Genomic DNA, 16288 nt, shown 5'->3' on the forward strand with positions numbered 1-16288 from the left:
GTCAAGTTAGCTGACCATTCACACGGGGTAGCTAGCGTTAACTACCAAACTCAATTTGGTTAACATGCTGCACATAAATAAGTTAGCATAGCGTCTAGCTTGCATTTTGTTGTGTGACATGTCACCTGTTGCACTCTACCTAGTATATAACTTATATGTGTAGTCGGAAATTCTTGTTCTTCTCTCTGAGTTTCCTCACAAGGTGGAGTAACGTTACGTTACGTTACTAAGTGTAATTTGTCCAGTGCTGCTTTCAAATGCTCTTCCGTTGTTGTAACTACCATCTTCGCGTGTTAGTGTTTATATTTTAAATATTACATATTAAATAAAACGTTTAATTACCTGTTAGTCTCAGCCGGCCCAAATGTATTTATTTTGATTGTTTTTTGCTTTGGATTTTTGATAAAGTATTTACATTTCGACAGATTCTTCTACTTTTGCCCATATCATCTGTCAATGTCTGTATTATATTTCCAATAACCCTGAAAGCAGCAGAACGCTGGGGCGGGGTTGTCAGAAACAAGTGTTGTACGTGCGGAGGACTCACGGTGCCGTGGCGGACGAAACAGCCTCTCGAAGCCAGGCAGCTAGTGGTGTACAATACTGCAGTATTTGGTATAGATCCGATACCAAGTAAATACAGGGTCAATATCGCCGATACTTTTTAATAATTAAGGAGGATGGATTTTCATGACCTTTAGCCTCAGTGTTTTTGTAATTTTACATTTGGATTATAAGTTAAAACCAAGGACAGAATTGTCATATGGCATGCTTGTATAAATGTGTTGTGTTACCAATGTATCTTAGCTTATCTTAGTGTTACTAATGTAGCCTTTTTCAGAAATTATAGAGCTTGCCGTTGTTTCATTTTCGGCTTGAAAATATAGCCACACAGTGCTCCTCTTCCTCCCTCATTCTTCTGCTCCATCTCTGTACTGCTTTGTGTGTATGTGTCCTGCTGCCGGGCCTGGCTACTTGCTTGCTTGTTTGCCTGGCGCCGCTGAGTCACGTGACGGTACAACATCAAATCACAAGAGGGGGGAGGAGGAGCAAAGTGGGCCTGCTCAGCATTGTGACAGGGACCTGGACAGGACTTGACCAGCGGCACTTGCACAGACATCCAGGTCTCCTTTTTGATGAAACCGCAGCGGTGCATACTGGAGAGAAACTGAAACTAAAGTATCGACCTTATTACGCTGATATTGATCGATATTATCTATATTTCGATCGATCCGCCCACTAGACAGCCGTGTCCCTGGACCATCAGGATACATTGGAGAAATAGGACCGAGCCAGTCTGTTCTGGGGGGAGATTTTAACTGCATCTGCTGCAACCCTGTCAGTTCAACTCTTTACTTCTAACTGAAACTGTGAGGCGTTCTGTCTGTCAGTCTGTTAGATTGAGTGATTGAAGTTGTTTGTACCCCGGATATAAGGTAGGTTGTTTATTTACAACTTGCATCTAAAAAAAACTGGTCACAATAGACGAAACTAAAGTTAACCCCTTTGGGGAAATTCAACTGCTGCAACATATATATATATATACACACACACAACATGGTTGCTGCTGCATGATTTCTATGGGAGCACATTGTGCCAGCAGGAGTGCAGGGACTTTATTTTGCTTGGTTCTGCGTTCCTCTCCACCAGCCAGCTGTAAAATCTGGAAACACAATTGCCCTGGATTACAGTGGAACATTTTGGTGCTTACAGTACTGAATAACATAGATATTAGTTGCTTTTGCGTGCTGATGCTCACCATTGATTGACTTTACTTTTATTCCTATGGATATATCATGTTGCAGCCACATTTAAGAAAACACATATGGCATTGGATGCACAATTGTGCAGCCACGATGCAGGTTTGTTGTCAACAAGTACTAACATGGCTGCCAAAGATTAACTTTAAACCTTCTTTATGTGGCTTTACTTTCCACTCAAAGCACTTCACTGTTCTCTCAGTCCACTGACGCTCCTCACTCTCTTCTCTTGTCACCACAACAGCAGACATCATGGAGGATGACCTGATGTTCAGCATGGAGGAGGAGGGCAGCGCCAAGAGACCCACTGTTCAACGAAGTGCCCCCAACCAGCTGGCCTCCTCCCTTAGTGACGCCAACACCAGTGATGACGATGATGACGACCACTTCATCTGCCCCATCCTGGACGACTCCGCCAAAGAAATCTGTCACTACCTGAAGAATTGTGTTTACAACCGGCAGCTGTCAAATTCTCTTCCAAAGAGCAACTTTATGTTCAGGGTGAGCCATTGCCCCAGCAACAAGTACTGGAGGATTGTTTAATCATGCTCAAAAACAGATTGTATTTAGTTTTTTGTGTTCATGCACCACCAAAAACACTCAGTTCTGCAATTTTCTGTGAGAACAGCTCTTTGTCTTATAAGGAGAGATGATCTGTGCATGCCTGCATGTGTGTCTGTTTGTTGAAGTGTAACGCTGGTCAGACACCTCCTTAACTGTACTCTCTCTAAAGAACAGGAAGTACCAGAGTAGTTGCCTGTAAACACGTCTTTCACGTCTTCTCAGATTCAAGCATTCTGCACATGAGCAGTGAGCTACTTTTCAGTCTTATTGGAGCCATTGTGCACCAGCCAACTGCTTGGATGAATGGCCTTGTGTTGTTGTTTAAAGCAACAAGCAATTAATGTTATTTGAAATATTTGAGGATGCTGTGTAAATGTCAGATTTTGTTTGTTGATGAAAAGCCGTCCATTTTCTTTACCTTTTTACATAGAATGAAACAGAAACGATGGCAGAACCTCGGTCGTACAAGGTTTTGTCTCAGAGCGCACGGGTATGTTACAGATTAAATTCTATCTTCTTCCTCTCCCTCTTCACCAGTGACCATAAACACCTCCCTACTCCCCACACCACTCTGTAATTTACTGTCCTTTTCTTTCATTTAAAAAAAAACAAAAAACGTTTGTAGTGACATACTTTCCACCTACTCTCTGTTTATGACTGTGTATTCTAATCATTGCATCCTCCCTTCCTTCACACTGTATTTCCGTACTTTATTAAATTAGTTTACACTAACATAATAACATATTCTAAAATTTCCCTCAGGATGAATAAAGTATCTATCTATCTATCTATCTATCTATCTATCTATCTATCTATCTATCTATCTATCTAACAAGCACTGGGAATGTTATACTGTTATTTTAGAAAACTACAGTGAAAAACAAAATAATATTTTTCTGGAGCAAATGTGCAATATTCTTTGTCTTTTTGGTTTCAGAAAGCAAATTTTTATTAAAGGGGCTGCTTCTCTAAATTAATGTTTTAGAAAATGACACAAATCCCACGAAGAAATCTTAGTTTAAAGTACACTACCAGGCTGCACCATTTGATCCTAAAGTCTTGTGGCTGGGCTGTGATATCTCTGACAGCATGGAGAAGTTGCAAACCTCTGCAGGTGAACAAGGTCTGACGTAGATGTGTCTTCTGTTCCTCGTCACAACCAGACGTGACACTCCCGTTATATAACTCCTCCTTCTAAATATAAACATGTCTAATTGCCAGGGTGGTACGAGGGAGACGTGCTGGATGGGTCAGGGTTTGGGTTACTGGTGCAGGTTTGGATTATCAGTGACACTTGAACCATGTGTCATACCAGGAAAGTTATTTTTTGAAAATGGCACAACTGCAGATGGCCAGGAAACATCACATGGTGATCACATTCATTTTAAAGTACCAGTAAGTTATAATGAAATAGAGACCATGGTTGAGCCCCAATTAATAATGTATTGTGAGGCCTGCCTCATACTAAAACCCTTTGTGTTAATTAATTTGTTAGATTTCCAAGTCATTTTAAAGATTGTGTGCTTTATTCCTGGTTTGTACTGAAGATATTTGTGGGTTTCCCTATCCTGGCTTCCTTTTTTTCTGATTTGCACGCTGTTACAAAAGAAGTGTCCTCCTTAGAGCACACTCTAAATTACATTGGCATCTCCCTGAGTTGTGTTGATAAATGATCCGCATTGTAGGCTTCCCTAGCTCTAAAGCTGATTCAATGCAAATACTTAGAAGAACGAAAGGAAGCTGCTCAATGCAGAAACTGTGAAATTTAAGTTCATTCAGTGAGTACAATGCGGGTTCTTAAAGGGAGAAAGTGTTTCCTGAGAGAGCACAAAAAAGCATTTGAATTGCCTTCTTTGTACAAATTAAATATCCTTTTTGTTGTTGTTGCATCAAACAGCTTCCCCTTTAGCGAACCTGTTTGTGAAAGAGAATTTTAATTTTTTGTTTTTGCATAAAATCACATTCTGTCAGCTAATTAGTCATGTTTGTTCACTGCGACAGGAACATTGGAAACATGCGATCGAAAAGGCCAAAGCCATGCCAGACCCCTGGGCAGAGTTTCATCTGGAGGACATCGAGACTGAACCTTGCATTCGTTACAGGTACCAATAGCTCTGTGTGGCTGGGAATCAACAGCGGTAATATACCTTTTTCATGGCAGACATTTTGATTTGTTGTAGCAGGAAAAGCACAGGTGAAACACATTTTGTTAAGTGTCCCAGTAAGCCATGCCAGTGGGGCGGCATGCACGGTACAGATTAAGTTAAATTGCGGGCTGGAAAACCAAAACAATTAGCTAAAAAGATTAGAAAAGTTATTTGACAGGACAGCTGAAGACATGAAAAGGGAGAGGGGGGGGGATGACATGCAGCAAAGGGCCACAGGTCAGAGTTGAACCCGGACCCGCTGCATCGTAGAGTAAACCGCTATGTTTGGGCGCCCGCTCTACCAACTGAGCTGTCCAGGCACCCAAAAATAGAGGTTTACTCTAAGACGCAGCGGGTTCAACTCCGGCCCTTTGCTGCATGTTATCCCCTCCCTCTCTCTCCCCTTTCATGTCTCCAGCTGTCCTGTCAAATAAAGGCCTAAAAATGCCCAAAAATAATCTTAAAAAAGCACTCTATTCTAAAAGCTAAGAGGAGCTGCACAGTCGGCTGATAATTCTCTTTTTCATCACTACGAGGGATCACTTTCACTGTCTTCTGACCAAAATATTGATAAGTAGCTTAGGATGCAACATATTTTAGTGTAAGTGGACACTAAGAGATTCCCACATTGATATCAGCCTGCAGCGGTCTGGAACTGTCATTGATGTGGCAGCAGGTTTCACAGTTGGCTCATGTTAACTGTTGACAAACATTACTGAACTTTTGACTGGGCCCATTGACGCTCTTTGGCTCACCCAGTTACTTTTGTTATCTCATACTAGAGGTGGAACACTGGAGTGTGCACTCAGTTATTATGGCCAACATGGCGGCTACATAAACATGATCAGACGTGGGCAGCGTTATATCAAGGTGGCGACACACAGTTGAATGGGTGTGGGCAGAGAAGCAGGAAGGGAATGAATTCCTCTGCTTCGATGTGTGTGTGTTAGGCCTGGTACATATCCTATCAGGACTGGGACTCGACTGACAGGAGGTGGGATTTGCCCTCATGTTCTTTTTTCATGTGCTATTTTTACCACATCATGAAATTTCACTCCTCCTTTCCTCTCTGAAGCCACCCTGTAGTATGAACTAGATGGAATGAATGTCACGGTACACTGTGTTCCCAGGCCCAAATGGTTTGTTGGCAGAAAAGATTTTGGACGGGGAATGAGCTTTTCTTTGAGTGGCGGAGGAAAGCTTAATACTGAGTCACTAGTTTAAAGGCATTTCAGGTTTCAGCTGTGAAGACTTGCAGCTGCACCTACAGTTCTTGCAGTATTTATTAACTCAGGACACACGCCCCGCCAAGCCAAACAGACACACTGACCCAGACATACAGTGTGTACACATGTATATATTGACTGTATGAGTTCTTCCCTGATTACACAAACTCCTTTTAACCCTAAAGCCAAAAGAAATGAAAAGAGGACACACACATTACAATCACACACATCTTCTCTGTTTCATTCTTCTATCATTGTTGTTGTTTTTTCCTTAGAGAGGAAGCGAGATGTTTTGTGTGCCTCCATGATAAGAAATGATAATAATGATATAATAATAATAATAATTAATTGTTGACAGACGGACTCCCTCACAGAAGGCAAAGAGTGACTTGGCAAACATGATCGAGGCTGGAGCAATTTTGCGTTTTTTTAGTAACTGAAGTAAATTCAAAAGAGATAAAAGAGTTCAGCTCAGTGTTGAAGCCCGTCCAGTGTGAGTGATTTGTAATGTAACAGGTGGGAAAAAAAACAAAAAAAACAAGCACTATTTGTCCCCACAGAGCAGCAGGGTCACTGGGTCTGGTCTCTGTGGGGAGAAAATGACCCACAGATGGACTGTCTCACAGCTGCTCTGCTGGGAAGGAGGTGCTGTTTTACAGAGCTGCAATTTCAAAAATATTAACTGAGATTGGGCTGCCATTTAAGATTATTTTAATTATTGATTTGTTGTTTTATCGCTTGATTTTTTCTTATACATAGTCAGAAAACAATTCAAAATTAGCATCACATACTTTCCACAGCCCAAGCTGACATCTTCAGGTTACTTTGTTTTGTGCGGCCAACAGTCCCAAAACACAAAAATTACAATTGATCCTGAAGGAGTCTGCACCAAATTGCATGGCAATCCATCAGATAGTTGAGATGATATGATGAGATATGTCAGTCTGGAGCAAAATGTTGGACAAAACATCTGACATTCCAGTCCGTAGAGCCACGCTGCAACATGGCTAAAAACTAAACTCTCTATGTGATTAGATTTATTTGTTCTGAGCATCCAACATTTTTAGAAAGCCACATTTGAGAGAGCATAAGCAATATAACTATCTTATTTTGACTTAAGTCACTGTCCCTCTTCGCAGGTACAATGCCATCACAGAAGAGTGGGTTAAAGACCAGGTCCATATCAAGATGGCTGCCCAGGTATTACTGCTCTCTAAAACTTGATCGTTTTATAAATTTTCTTAAGAAGAATTTCCTTATCTCTTTGTCCTATTTATTTCTCTCAGCCGTTTGGGAAAGGAGCCATGAGGGAGTGCTTCAGAACGTAAGTTGAAATATTTCTCTATATTTATCAGTTCTCATACAGCGGTTATTGCCCTCGAGTTGTAGTAACGAAGGCCTTCGTGGTCTCAGAGTAAACAAAGCAGTTTATGTCTCTTATAGCGTGTATAAGTATAAGTGGTGCAGGACACATTCCTCACATTCTTTGCACCGACTCGGGAGGATAGCTGCTGACAAGTTAAGTTTCAGATTCAGAGCCAAAGATGGTACGGAAAATATCACAGTAAACCAGCTCTATAGTCTCCAATGATGGCCCCGGGGCTTTAGCTCCATTGATTCCCTGGATGATTTAACACTGCTCTGCCTGACACTGCAGGATGACAGAGAAAAAAGGGATCTAATTGTTATGTGTATTCCTCAGTTATGTGGGACATGTAAAAGAGACTTCAGCTGTTTTGACAAAACCCGGAGCTTAACCCTTGTGTTGTCTTCCTGTCGACCATGCAACTTTTTAATTTTTCTGGGTCAACATTTTTTTTTACACTTTTGTCGCTTTTCCTGATGTTTTTGTTACTTTTTTTTTTTTTTTCGACATTTGTCACTTTTCCCGCTGTTTTTCAAGCTTTTTCCAAGTTTTTTGTCACTTTTTTCAATGTCTTTGTCGATTTCTTCTGCACTTTATTTGAAGTTTTTGTTTTTTTCCCCACGTTTTTTAAAGCTTTTTTTCAATGTTCTTTTCATCATTTTTTTTTTTCAAATGCTATAAAATTTAATAAAGCACCCAAATTCAATGAGGGTAGTGAACTGATCATTTATTTGACTTGTGAAGAGCGCTGTATGGAACCATCCACGTTACTTTTTTTGGACAATTTGGTTGAAAGAAACCCACATTTTTGATATAGAAACTTTTTTAAAATGGGTCAGATTTGACCCGAGGACAACGGGAGGGTTAAAAAAATAAATCACCCAAACGAGTTCAAAAAGAACATGTCTAATCGAAATGTTGGTATGTTGTTCCTGTTGGATTTGTACACTCAGACTGTTGGTCTGAAGCAGTTTTGTTCTGTGACCCAGGTTAATGCTAAGATAAAAATGGCTTTAGTTATGTATATTTATAATGTTTTTTTTTTTTTTTTTAATCTCTGAGTCTACATTTATATGTAACTGCAATGCTGCTCACTACTGTAATATCTTATTTCTTATTTCCGTCCAGGAAGAAGTTGTCGAATTTCTCACACTGCAGCAACTGGAAGTCAGCATCTAATTATGTGACCAAGCGTTACATGGAGACGGTGGACAGAAATGTTTACTTTGAGGACGTCAAGCTGCAAATGGAGGCCAAACTCTGGGGAGAGGAGTACAACCGCCACCGACCTCCCAAACAGGTACAGGAGAAACATCTACAGTCCGCTGATGTCAAAGGGACGGGACAGGACAGTACGGACAAAATCAGGGATTCTTCCTTAAAAGCACAATCCTCTAGCCCTTGTTATTTTGACAATGGGAAGTATTTTAATCTTAGATTAAAGGCTAAAACTAATGCTAATTTTCATTATCGATTGGTCGTTTGATCTATGAAATGTCAAAAAATTGAGAAAAGACTTTGCAGAGCCCAGTATTTGTCTGACCAAAATCCAAAGGTTTTTTACTTGAAAAATAAATCAAACAAATATTTTGTTAACAGAATTGTAGGCAATTATTTTTTGGCTATTTTTTCTGTTCGTCATCGACTAATGAATGAATTGATTTTTTTGTTTCAGCTCTACTTTTTTTAACTACGAATTTTTTATGTTTTCGGATCTGTATCAAAAACACTGGCACTGAAGGTCCTGTACTACGTATGTGTACTGGTTGTTTACCTCTCTCTGATCCTCAGGTGGACATCATGCAGATGTGTGTGATAGAGATGATGGGCAGACCAGGTAAACCTCTCTTCCACCTGGAACATTACATCGAGGGCAAGTACATCAAATACAACTCCAACTCTGGCTTTGTGAGGGACGACAACATCCGACTCACTCCACAGGTAAGCCGCATCACCTTTCGTGTTAGAGCTAATGGGGGAATTACTGGAATTGTTGGGTCTTTGTATAGAGTGTGGTCTAGACCTACTCCATCTATAAAGTGTCTTGAGATAACTCTTGTTATGATTTGATACTATAAATAAAATTGAATTGAATTAATAACTTAATAATCTTCATTTCTTTTGTATCCATCAGGCCTTCAGTCACTTTACTTTTGAGCGATCGGGCCACCAGCTGATCGTGGTGGACATCCAAGGAGTCGGAGATCTGTACACTGACCCTCAGATCCACACAGAAAGGGGGACTGACTTCGGAGATGGAAATCTAGGTACAGTTTTCTTTTGATACTGATAAACTGTGGCTAGATTCATGGTTAGAAATTATTCAAGAGACTACATTCTGATCATACCTGTGTTCCAGGTGTGCGAGGAATGGCTCTGTTCTTCCACTCCCACCTGTGTAACAAGATCTGCAAGAGTATGGGCCTGACACCTTTTGACCTTTCCCCTGCAGAGAAGTCTCAGCTGGACTGCACCGACAAACTACTTGTAATTTAACATTTTAATAATAATAAATGAAGTGAGAGCCAGGGCCAGAAAAAATAGTTCATAAAAATAATGATAAGAATAAATCAAAATGGGGAGAAAAATGTCCCTTGCAATTAGAAATGTTGTTTACAGTTGCCATATTTAGGCATGACTGTGGCTGTTATTTCCTGTATTAGAATTAGTTTTTGATCAGAAAACAACTAAATATGTAGCCAAAAAAAGTACAAAGAAAGAGAAAAGAATGAAAAGTGTGCCGCATGAATTAAATCTGACTGATAGAATTGCAGTAATACAACAGTGTCCAAGAAGTGGTACCTTTCCTGCTCTCCTGCACACACTCACTCTCTAACTCACTTGCAGGATTAGCAGAAGACGGATGCTTTATCTGTATCTTCAGTGTGTTCCGCTTGTTCTGTTGCTGTTTCCTCTATAAACATTGATCATGTTTAATTTCAGAAGTCAGCCCAGACGGTGCTAAGGGGCTGCGAGGAGCACTGCGGTTCTCCTCGTGTTCGTACCATGTCAGGAAGCCGGGCACCTCCGCTGTTATCCCGCTTGTCTGAGACGTCTTCTGCAGACGAGAGCATGAGCGACGTGGACTCAGTCCCTTGCTCCCCTCTCATATTCCCCTGCTCCCCGCAAGCTCCACATGGATCTATGGGAAAGTCCCCTATTGGTACGTCCATGAACATTATTATTATAATTACATACTGCACATGTGTAACAGTATATTTGAATGTGGTTCATCATGGTGTCCACATTGTAACTAGTCTTGTATTATTTCCACATTTTACAGGTTTTTCTTTTACTGGAATGCACGAACATGAAAGAATCAATAATAATAATAACAACACAGTTGAACACAAGGTAAGCAATAACTCGGTGAATGCAGCTCCAGACAAAGCACAGGAAAGTGATGCTGTGTCACATTTAGCCAAATATTTTCCCATAACCAAATTGTCGTTTTTAATTCAGTTTACCTCAGGTCCATGTTGAGTCCCCAGAGCTCCGTGTTTGCTAATCTTTTTTTTGGTCCTTTTACATTAGCATCTATTTTCAGTAAAGAAATATGTAAAGTCCAGGTAAATGAAGCTGCAAATATGTGTTGCAGTCATCTTCATCCGTCCCTTACATACATACAGTATCAACATTTTCACCTCTAGGCGCTGTATGTTCAGTATCTTACCTCAACATTTTTGATAATATTCATGTACTGTATGTATACATAGTAATATGTAGGTCATATTGCCGAATGGTCAGGCGATCAAATGAAATTTGGGTCAAAGGTGAATAAAAGAGTTAGTCTTGGCTAAAAGTGTTGGCCGTGGTATAATACTCATCATAATAATAATAATAATAAACTTAATTCATCACAAAAATAAATCACCAGAATTAAACAGGATAAAAAGCATAAAATAAGTTAAACAGATACTAAAACTAAAAAAAATACAACTATGGGATTACTAATTAATGAAATGCTTTATAAAAGTTAAAATGTTGTTAAAAACCGAGCCGCTGCGATCTGAACCAGCCAAAGTGGTAGTACAATGCAGTGCAATAATCTAGACGTGATGATGTAAAAGCATGAATGACATCCTCAATATCAGCACGAGAAAGGAGAGACGTGATTTTTCAGATGCTCCTCAGCCGGAGGAAACATGATTGAACTTTGAGCTGTACTGCCTGCAGTGCTGCCACACAACTCACGAGTCACGCCGCTGTTTTTTATTTTTTTCATTTTTATTTCTGTCTGTAGGAATCTGATAGCGGCGGGGACAGCGGCTACCCCAGCGAGATGAGGAGTGATGGGGATCCAAATGACCACATAGATGGGGTAAAGATTTCCATTTGACATTCATTGTCGTCCAGAAAAAGTTTTTTTAGCAGTCCGTCACAAAGACTGTTAACCTATAGATAAACAATGCCAAGAAATGTATTTGTTTGTCTGACATTTACCAAGTAGACATATAATATATTGTAGATATGGTATAGCTTGTTTGAATAATGTATTTCTAGTGTCCAAATTAGATTTACAAGTAGAAATACATTTTTGAGCTGACTTTTAAAATATACAGTATATATGTATTTAGACACATTTGTAAGCATACTCTGGCATGTTATCTTAAACAAACATGTTAGACTAACAAGAGCTACTTGTTACTATATGTAGTTCACTCTCCTCTGTCCTTCAGTTCTCTCAGCAGCTGTTAGTCTGTTAACATTTCTTTTTCTCTCAGTTCAGTTCTCAGTTCTCGAAGTCTAACTGTAAATTTTATAAATCCCATTTTATAAGGCCCATCATCGCATCCAGAGACATTATTCTGAGTCGGATGAGGACAGTGTCAGACGGGTAAACAAACATAAAGACAACAGTGTGTAGACCTCATAATCATCATCACCATCATCAAATAACCCTCCTCTAATTTTCCTCATCCTTGTCTTTCTTCACTTTTCCAATTTACCGACAAAAGCCGTTCCTCACCTTTCCTCTAATTCAGCTCCTCCTGCTCTTTGTGTTCCCTCATTAGAGGAAGATGGTAGCTCCTCCAAGAGTCTCTGCAAACTTAAATTCATACAATGCTGCCAACGAATGGGTGATTATTTGCATGGAGGCTCGTGAAGCCAGGCGTTTGCCTGCTGTCTTAGTGCTATAAAGCTTTATTAAGCATGATTCTCAAGTTGAAATTTGAGTACACAAGCTGCCAGTGTTTCCATGTCAACTCTTCCTTTATTTTTAGAGTGAATGAAAACAGACTGAAAATGCAAAATACAAAGAAGCAAAAAAAACAAACATTTGGAAACGAAAAACCATCTACCTCTATTTCACTAACTCCGCCATCTTGCTAATGACAACTTTGTGTGTGTGTGTGTGTGTGTGTGTGTGTGTGTGTGTGTGTGTGCTCCTGTTCCCATGCTTTACATGGTTTTTGCATTCACTGAGGCCAACAGGGATGATGCCATCCAGCTGTGTGTCATTGATCAGTAAAAAACAAAACAAAAGCAGACTTGTCTGGATGGGTACAACCCTGACAGTGTGATTTGTCAGCTTGCGCTTCATTTTCCGTCGTCATTTAATTAGTTTTCTGATTATTGTGATAAAGAACAGGAGGTAACATTCTACCTTCATCATTCCTTCTCCTTCCTGTATATCTCGACTGCCTTTCCCTACTCAGCTGACGGAGGAGAAGTGGAGCTTCTACCACTCGTCTCGCTCTCACGTCCATCGGCCCTCCTGTGTGGCCACCGAGGTGGAGCGACTGGACAGTCTGCTGCAGAAGAAGATCGGCCAGTCGATCCTTGGAAAGGTAAAACATCAGATTCGTTGGTTCGACATTAATAAAGATTATACATGTGGCTGGATTGAAATCAACGCACACTTGCCTACCTAAAGCAGCAATACACCTTCAGATTATTGAATTCTACAAGAACTCACACATAACCTACCAATATACACAGATGTGTTTTGTCTTAACAGAGAAAAAGGAGCACATATGAAATGCTGGACTATTGCTGTCTCCTATATATGAATTGTATACAGTACAAACGTATATGATGTATACTAACCTTTGTAGAACACTGTTTTAGCTAGTATACAAGAAATCAACATACTTAGACCGCATGTGGGTGTGGCCTATTTAGCATTATATGTTAAATTATGCATTTTCTCAAGTTACTGGGGGCTGGAATGAGCTAGAGACATGAAAATTGTCACCATAACTGATGCTGATGTGCTCATGCTCCCCAAAGAATATGATGCAATTCGGCCTGATGATGGTGCTATAACTTAGGGCAAAAGTTTGAAAGGCCACGCCCCTCACACGTGTCCAATTGACATGAAAAAACACCAGTCCAGCTCAATGTGCTCTATAAAAAAGAAGGAAAAAAAATATACATACATACATATATGAGAGAGAGAGATCGAGTTCTGCTGTAGCAATCCTGTCTAAAATTGATGGAGACATTTAACACCACGACTTGAACGTACGTACCAAGTTTCGTTAAAATCCGATAAAGGGGGTGAAATCGCAGGACTTGCTGCATCTATTGTAGCGATGAAACAGGTGTGCGGTTGGTTTCACCACTTTTTCTATAGAGCATTAAACCATCTGAAGTGGTTTTGTGAAGCTACAAACCCGCTCAACTCTGTTTGCGGCTTTGACTTTGGCGATTTAGCATCGGCTCAATGCTGCTTGCTGCTTTGACTTTTGGCGATTGGGCCGATTCCCAAGCCTGCTGTGGCTCAGCCGGTAGAGCGTTGGCCTAACAATCAGAAGGCTTGGCAGTTCGATCCCAGGCCCTGCAGTCTGATCTCAAAGTGTATGAATGTGAGTGAAAGGTACCTGTAACAAGTGAAACCGAAAAAAGGGTTTGAACCCGCCGCTTGCGGCTATATTTGATTGTTGATTTAGGTTAGTTTCATTGGTTGAATGTATTCCGGATGTCCTTCCTCCTGAACCAGGTCCACCTTGCGATGGTGCGGTACCATGAAGCGGGTCGCTTTTGTGAGAAGGACGAGCAGTGGGATCAGGACTCGGCCATGATGCACCTGGAGAGAGCCGCGCTGTGCGGAGAGCTGGAGGCCATCGTAGCCTTGGGACAGTGCTGTCTGCAGCTGCCTCATCACATACTTTCAGACGTGGAGCTGGAGGTACCACACAGTTATTTAGCCTTTTGGTTTTGTGCACTGTGCAGCCTTGTGTTCTAATATGTCTGTTTTGTTGGTAGGATAATGCAGGAAACAAGATGAAAGGTTTTAAGTATCTGCTGCAGGCTGCTGAGGCTGGTGACAGATCTTCTATGATCATAGTGGCCAGAGCCTTTGATACTGGGTTCAATCTGTCCGCTGACAGGTCAGTGAAAGTTATTTTAACTCAGTCTGAACAGTGGACTTGTAATTTTAAGTTTGAAGTCAGTGGATAAATATATCCTTTATTAAACACGCAAATCCTGGTCCAACAGTCATGATAATGCTGCCCCCTAGAGGATTTCTGGAGCTTTTTTTATTAAAGGAAGCAAACATTTTTTGATCCTGTGCATTCTTGGTTTTTATTTTTCAATCATCCAGAATGCAGGACTGGAAGGAAGCGATTCACTGGTATGACAGTGTGTTGACCATGTCAGACTATGACGAGGGGGGAGAGTTTGATGGGACGCAGGACGAGCCTCGCTACCTGCTGCTGGCCAGAGTGGCAGAGATGTACCAACTGGGAGGCTACAACCTTAGCGCAGACCCACAGAGAGCAGGTTCGACTCCATTCTTCCGGCCTCACTGTGCTAAATATACCTGAATATACCTGCATACTTTTAGGAAATATTCCACTGGAATTTGCCCTGTTTCAACCAGGGGAAAAAAGTAATAGAAACTTTTCAAATCACTGTTGCTTTATCCATGTCTCTGCTGTTGATCCATATGATCTCCACAACATGGCTAAATACACTCTTTCCATCTCATGCTATTGCTTCCTTATAGCTCCAAAGCTCTGCTGGGAAAAGGGGCGTTTTGCAATTTATTTGGAAAAGCGTTGCCCAACAATCCCAACAATATATACTAATAAAACAGATCAACAGCAGAGAAGTGGTTTGAGAGACTTATGACACTCTGGGTTGTCATTGTGATCCATTGTAATTGCTGTGAATCTTAACTGACTACAGTTTCGAACTTTTTAGAGCCTAAACAGTTGTGCATTTTATACATAAAAGAGGATTTTCAGTGCAATGTACCCATTATGTAGAATAATATACTAGGAATGGACAAAATTCAGAACAATGTAGAGTATCACCAGCCTTGTACTAACTGCATTTATTACAAGTTAATTGATGCTATTGATTAATTGCTTCCCTCCTAACCTCTCCTGCCATCCCTTCCTACAGGTGATCTGTTTACAGAAGCAGCAGAAGCGGCAATAGAGGCCATGAAAGGTCGATTGGCTAACCAGTACTACATGAAAGCTGAGGAAGCCTGGGCACTAATGGAGGAGTGATACATGACAAACATTTTTTATTACAAAAAGGCCACAGGAGTTCTTTTTTACATATTTAGGATACAACCTGAATGGCTACAGTTTACATATTTTTATTACAAAATGTTTTGCAAATTGTGTGTGTGTGTGTGTGTGTGTGTGTGTGTGTGTGTGTGTTTTCAGCCTTCTAGGATCAGACTTGAATTTGGTTTTTGTCCTTTTTTTCCTGCTTGTGAGTCATCCTGGCTTTTCTTGTCTTTCTTGTCTTTTTTCCTGTCTTTGATTACCTTTTGACTAAGTGAATGTGGTTGTATGAAAGAGAATGGCTGGATCAAAACAAAGAAAATGGTTTACTTACTTTGCCCCCAAACGTTATGTTGAAAGAATGCATGTAAAAAAAAAATATATATATATGGAGTATAAAACTGTTAAATAAAGTTTGCTTTTTATTGGTAAACACTTCTTCACACTCCTTCCTGTTTTTTTTCTCTCCAGTAGAGCTCTGTCATTAAAGGTCTGTTACTGAGCTAATTTATTATTCACTGAGATATGTAAACATCAAGGTGTAGTGACTTTAAATAAAAGTAAAATTGAAGCTATTAAGTATTACCCTGGAGCCCACCAAGAAATTAAGGATTAAATAATTTCTATCAATGGCATCCATATTGACTGGACACGTGGCGTGCAGGACAAGGTAGCGTGGCCGAGCGGTCTAAGGCGCTGGATTAAGGCTCCAGTCTCTTCGGGGGCGTGGGTTCGAATCCCACCGCTGCCATAA

The 16288-nt window shown here is 40.5% G+C and overlaps 1 protein-coding gene and 1 non-coding gene across 8 annotated transcripts; both read left to right on the plus strand.

Moving 5' to 3' along the window:
- Positions 1-523: 523 nt before the first annotated feature.
- On the plus strand, positions 524-15972 carry eef2k (eukaryotic elongation factor 2 kinase). Of its 7 annotated transcripts, none has more exons than XM_078278976.1 (19): positions 524-644; positions 2005-2261; positions 2755-2814; positions 4326-4426; positions 6837-6897; positions 6984-7021; positions 8192-8363; positions 8855-9004; positions 9198-9330; positions 9423-9550; positions 10007-10226; positions 10347-10417; positions 11307-11384; positions 11844-11900; positions 12724-12855; positions 14010-14198; positions 14276-14400; positions 14616-14794; positions 15422-15972. In XM_078278976.1, exons 2-19 carry the CDS (start codon positions 2013-2015, stop codon positions 15529-15531), a joined length of 2253 nt encoding a protein of 750 aa, XP_078135102.1. In that variant the 5' UTR covers positions 524-644; positions 2005-2012; the 3' UTR covers positions 15532-15972. The 7 variants fall into 7 exon arrangements, with proteins under 7 accessions (XP_078135102.1, XP_078135104.1, XP_078135103.1 ...); XM_078278978.1 differs by having other exon boundaries at positions 2008-2261; XM_078278977.1 differs by having other exon boundaries at positions 525-633.
- Positions 15973-16203: 231 nt separating this feature from the next.
- Positions 16204-16285, plus strand: trnal-aag (transfer RNA leucine (anticodon AAG)). The gene has a single exon. It is a non-coding gene; the product is annotated as a tRNA-Leu (tRNA).
- The last annotated feature ends 3 nt before the right edge of the window (positions 16286-16288 follow it).

Source organism: Sander vitreus, chromosome 21 (genome assembly GCF_031162955.1).
Source record: "Sander vitreus isolate 19-12246 chromosome 21, sanVit1, whole genome shotgun sequence".
NCBI lineage: Eukaryota > Metazoa > Chordata > Actinopteri > Perciformes > Percidae > Sander > Sander vitreus.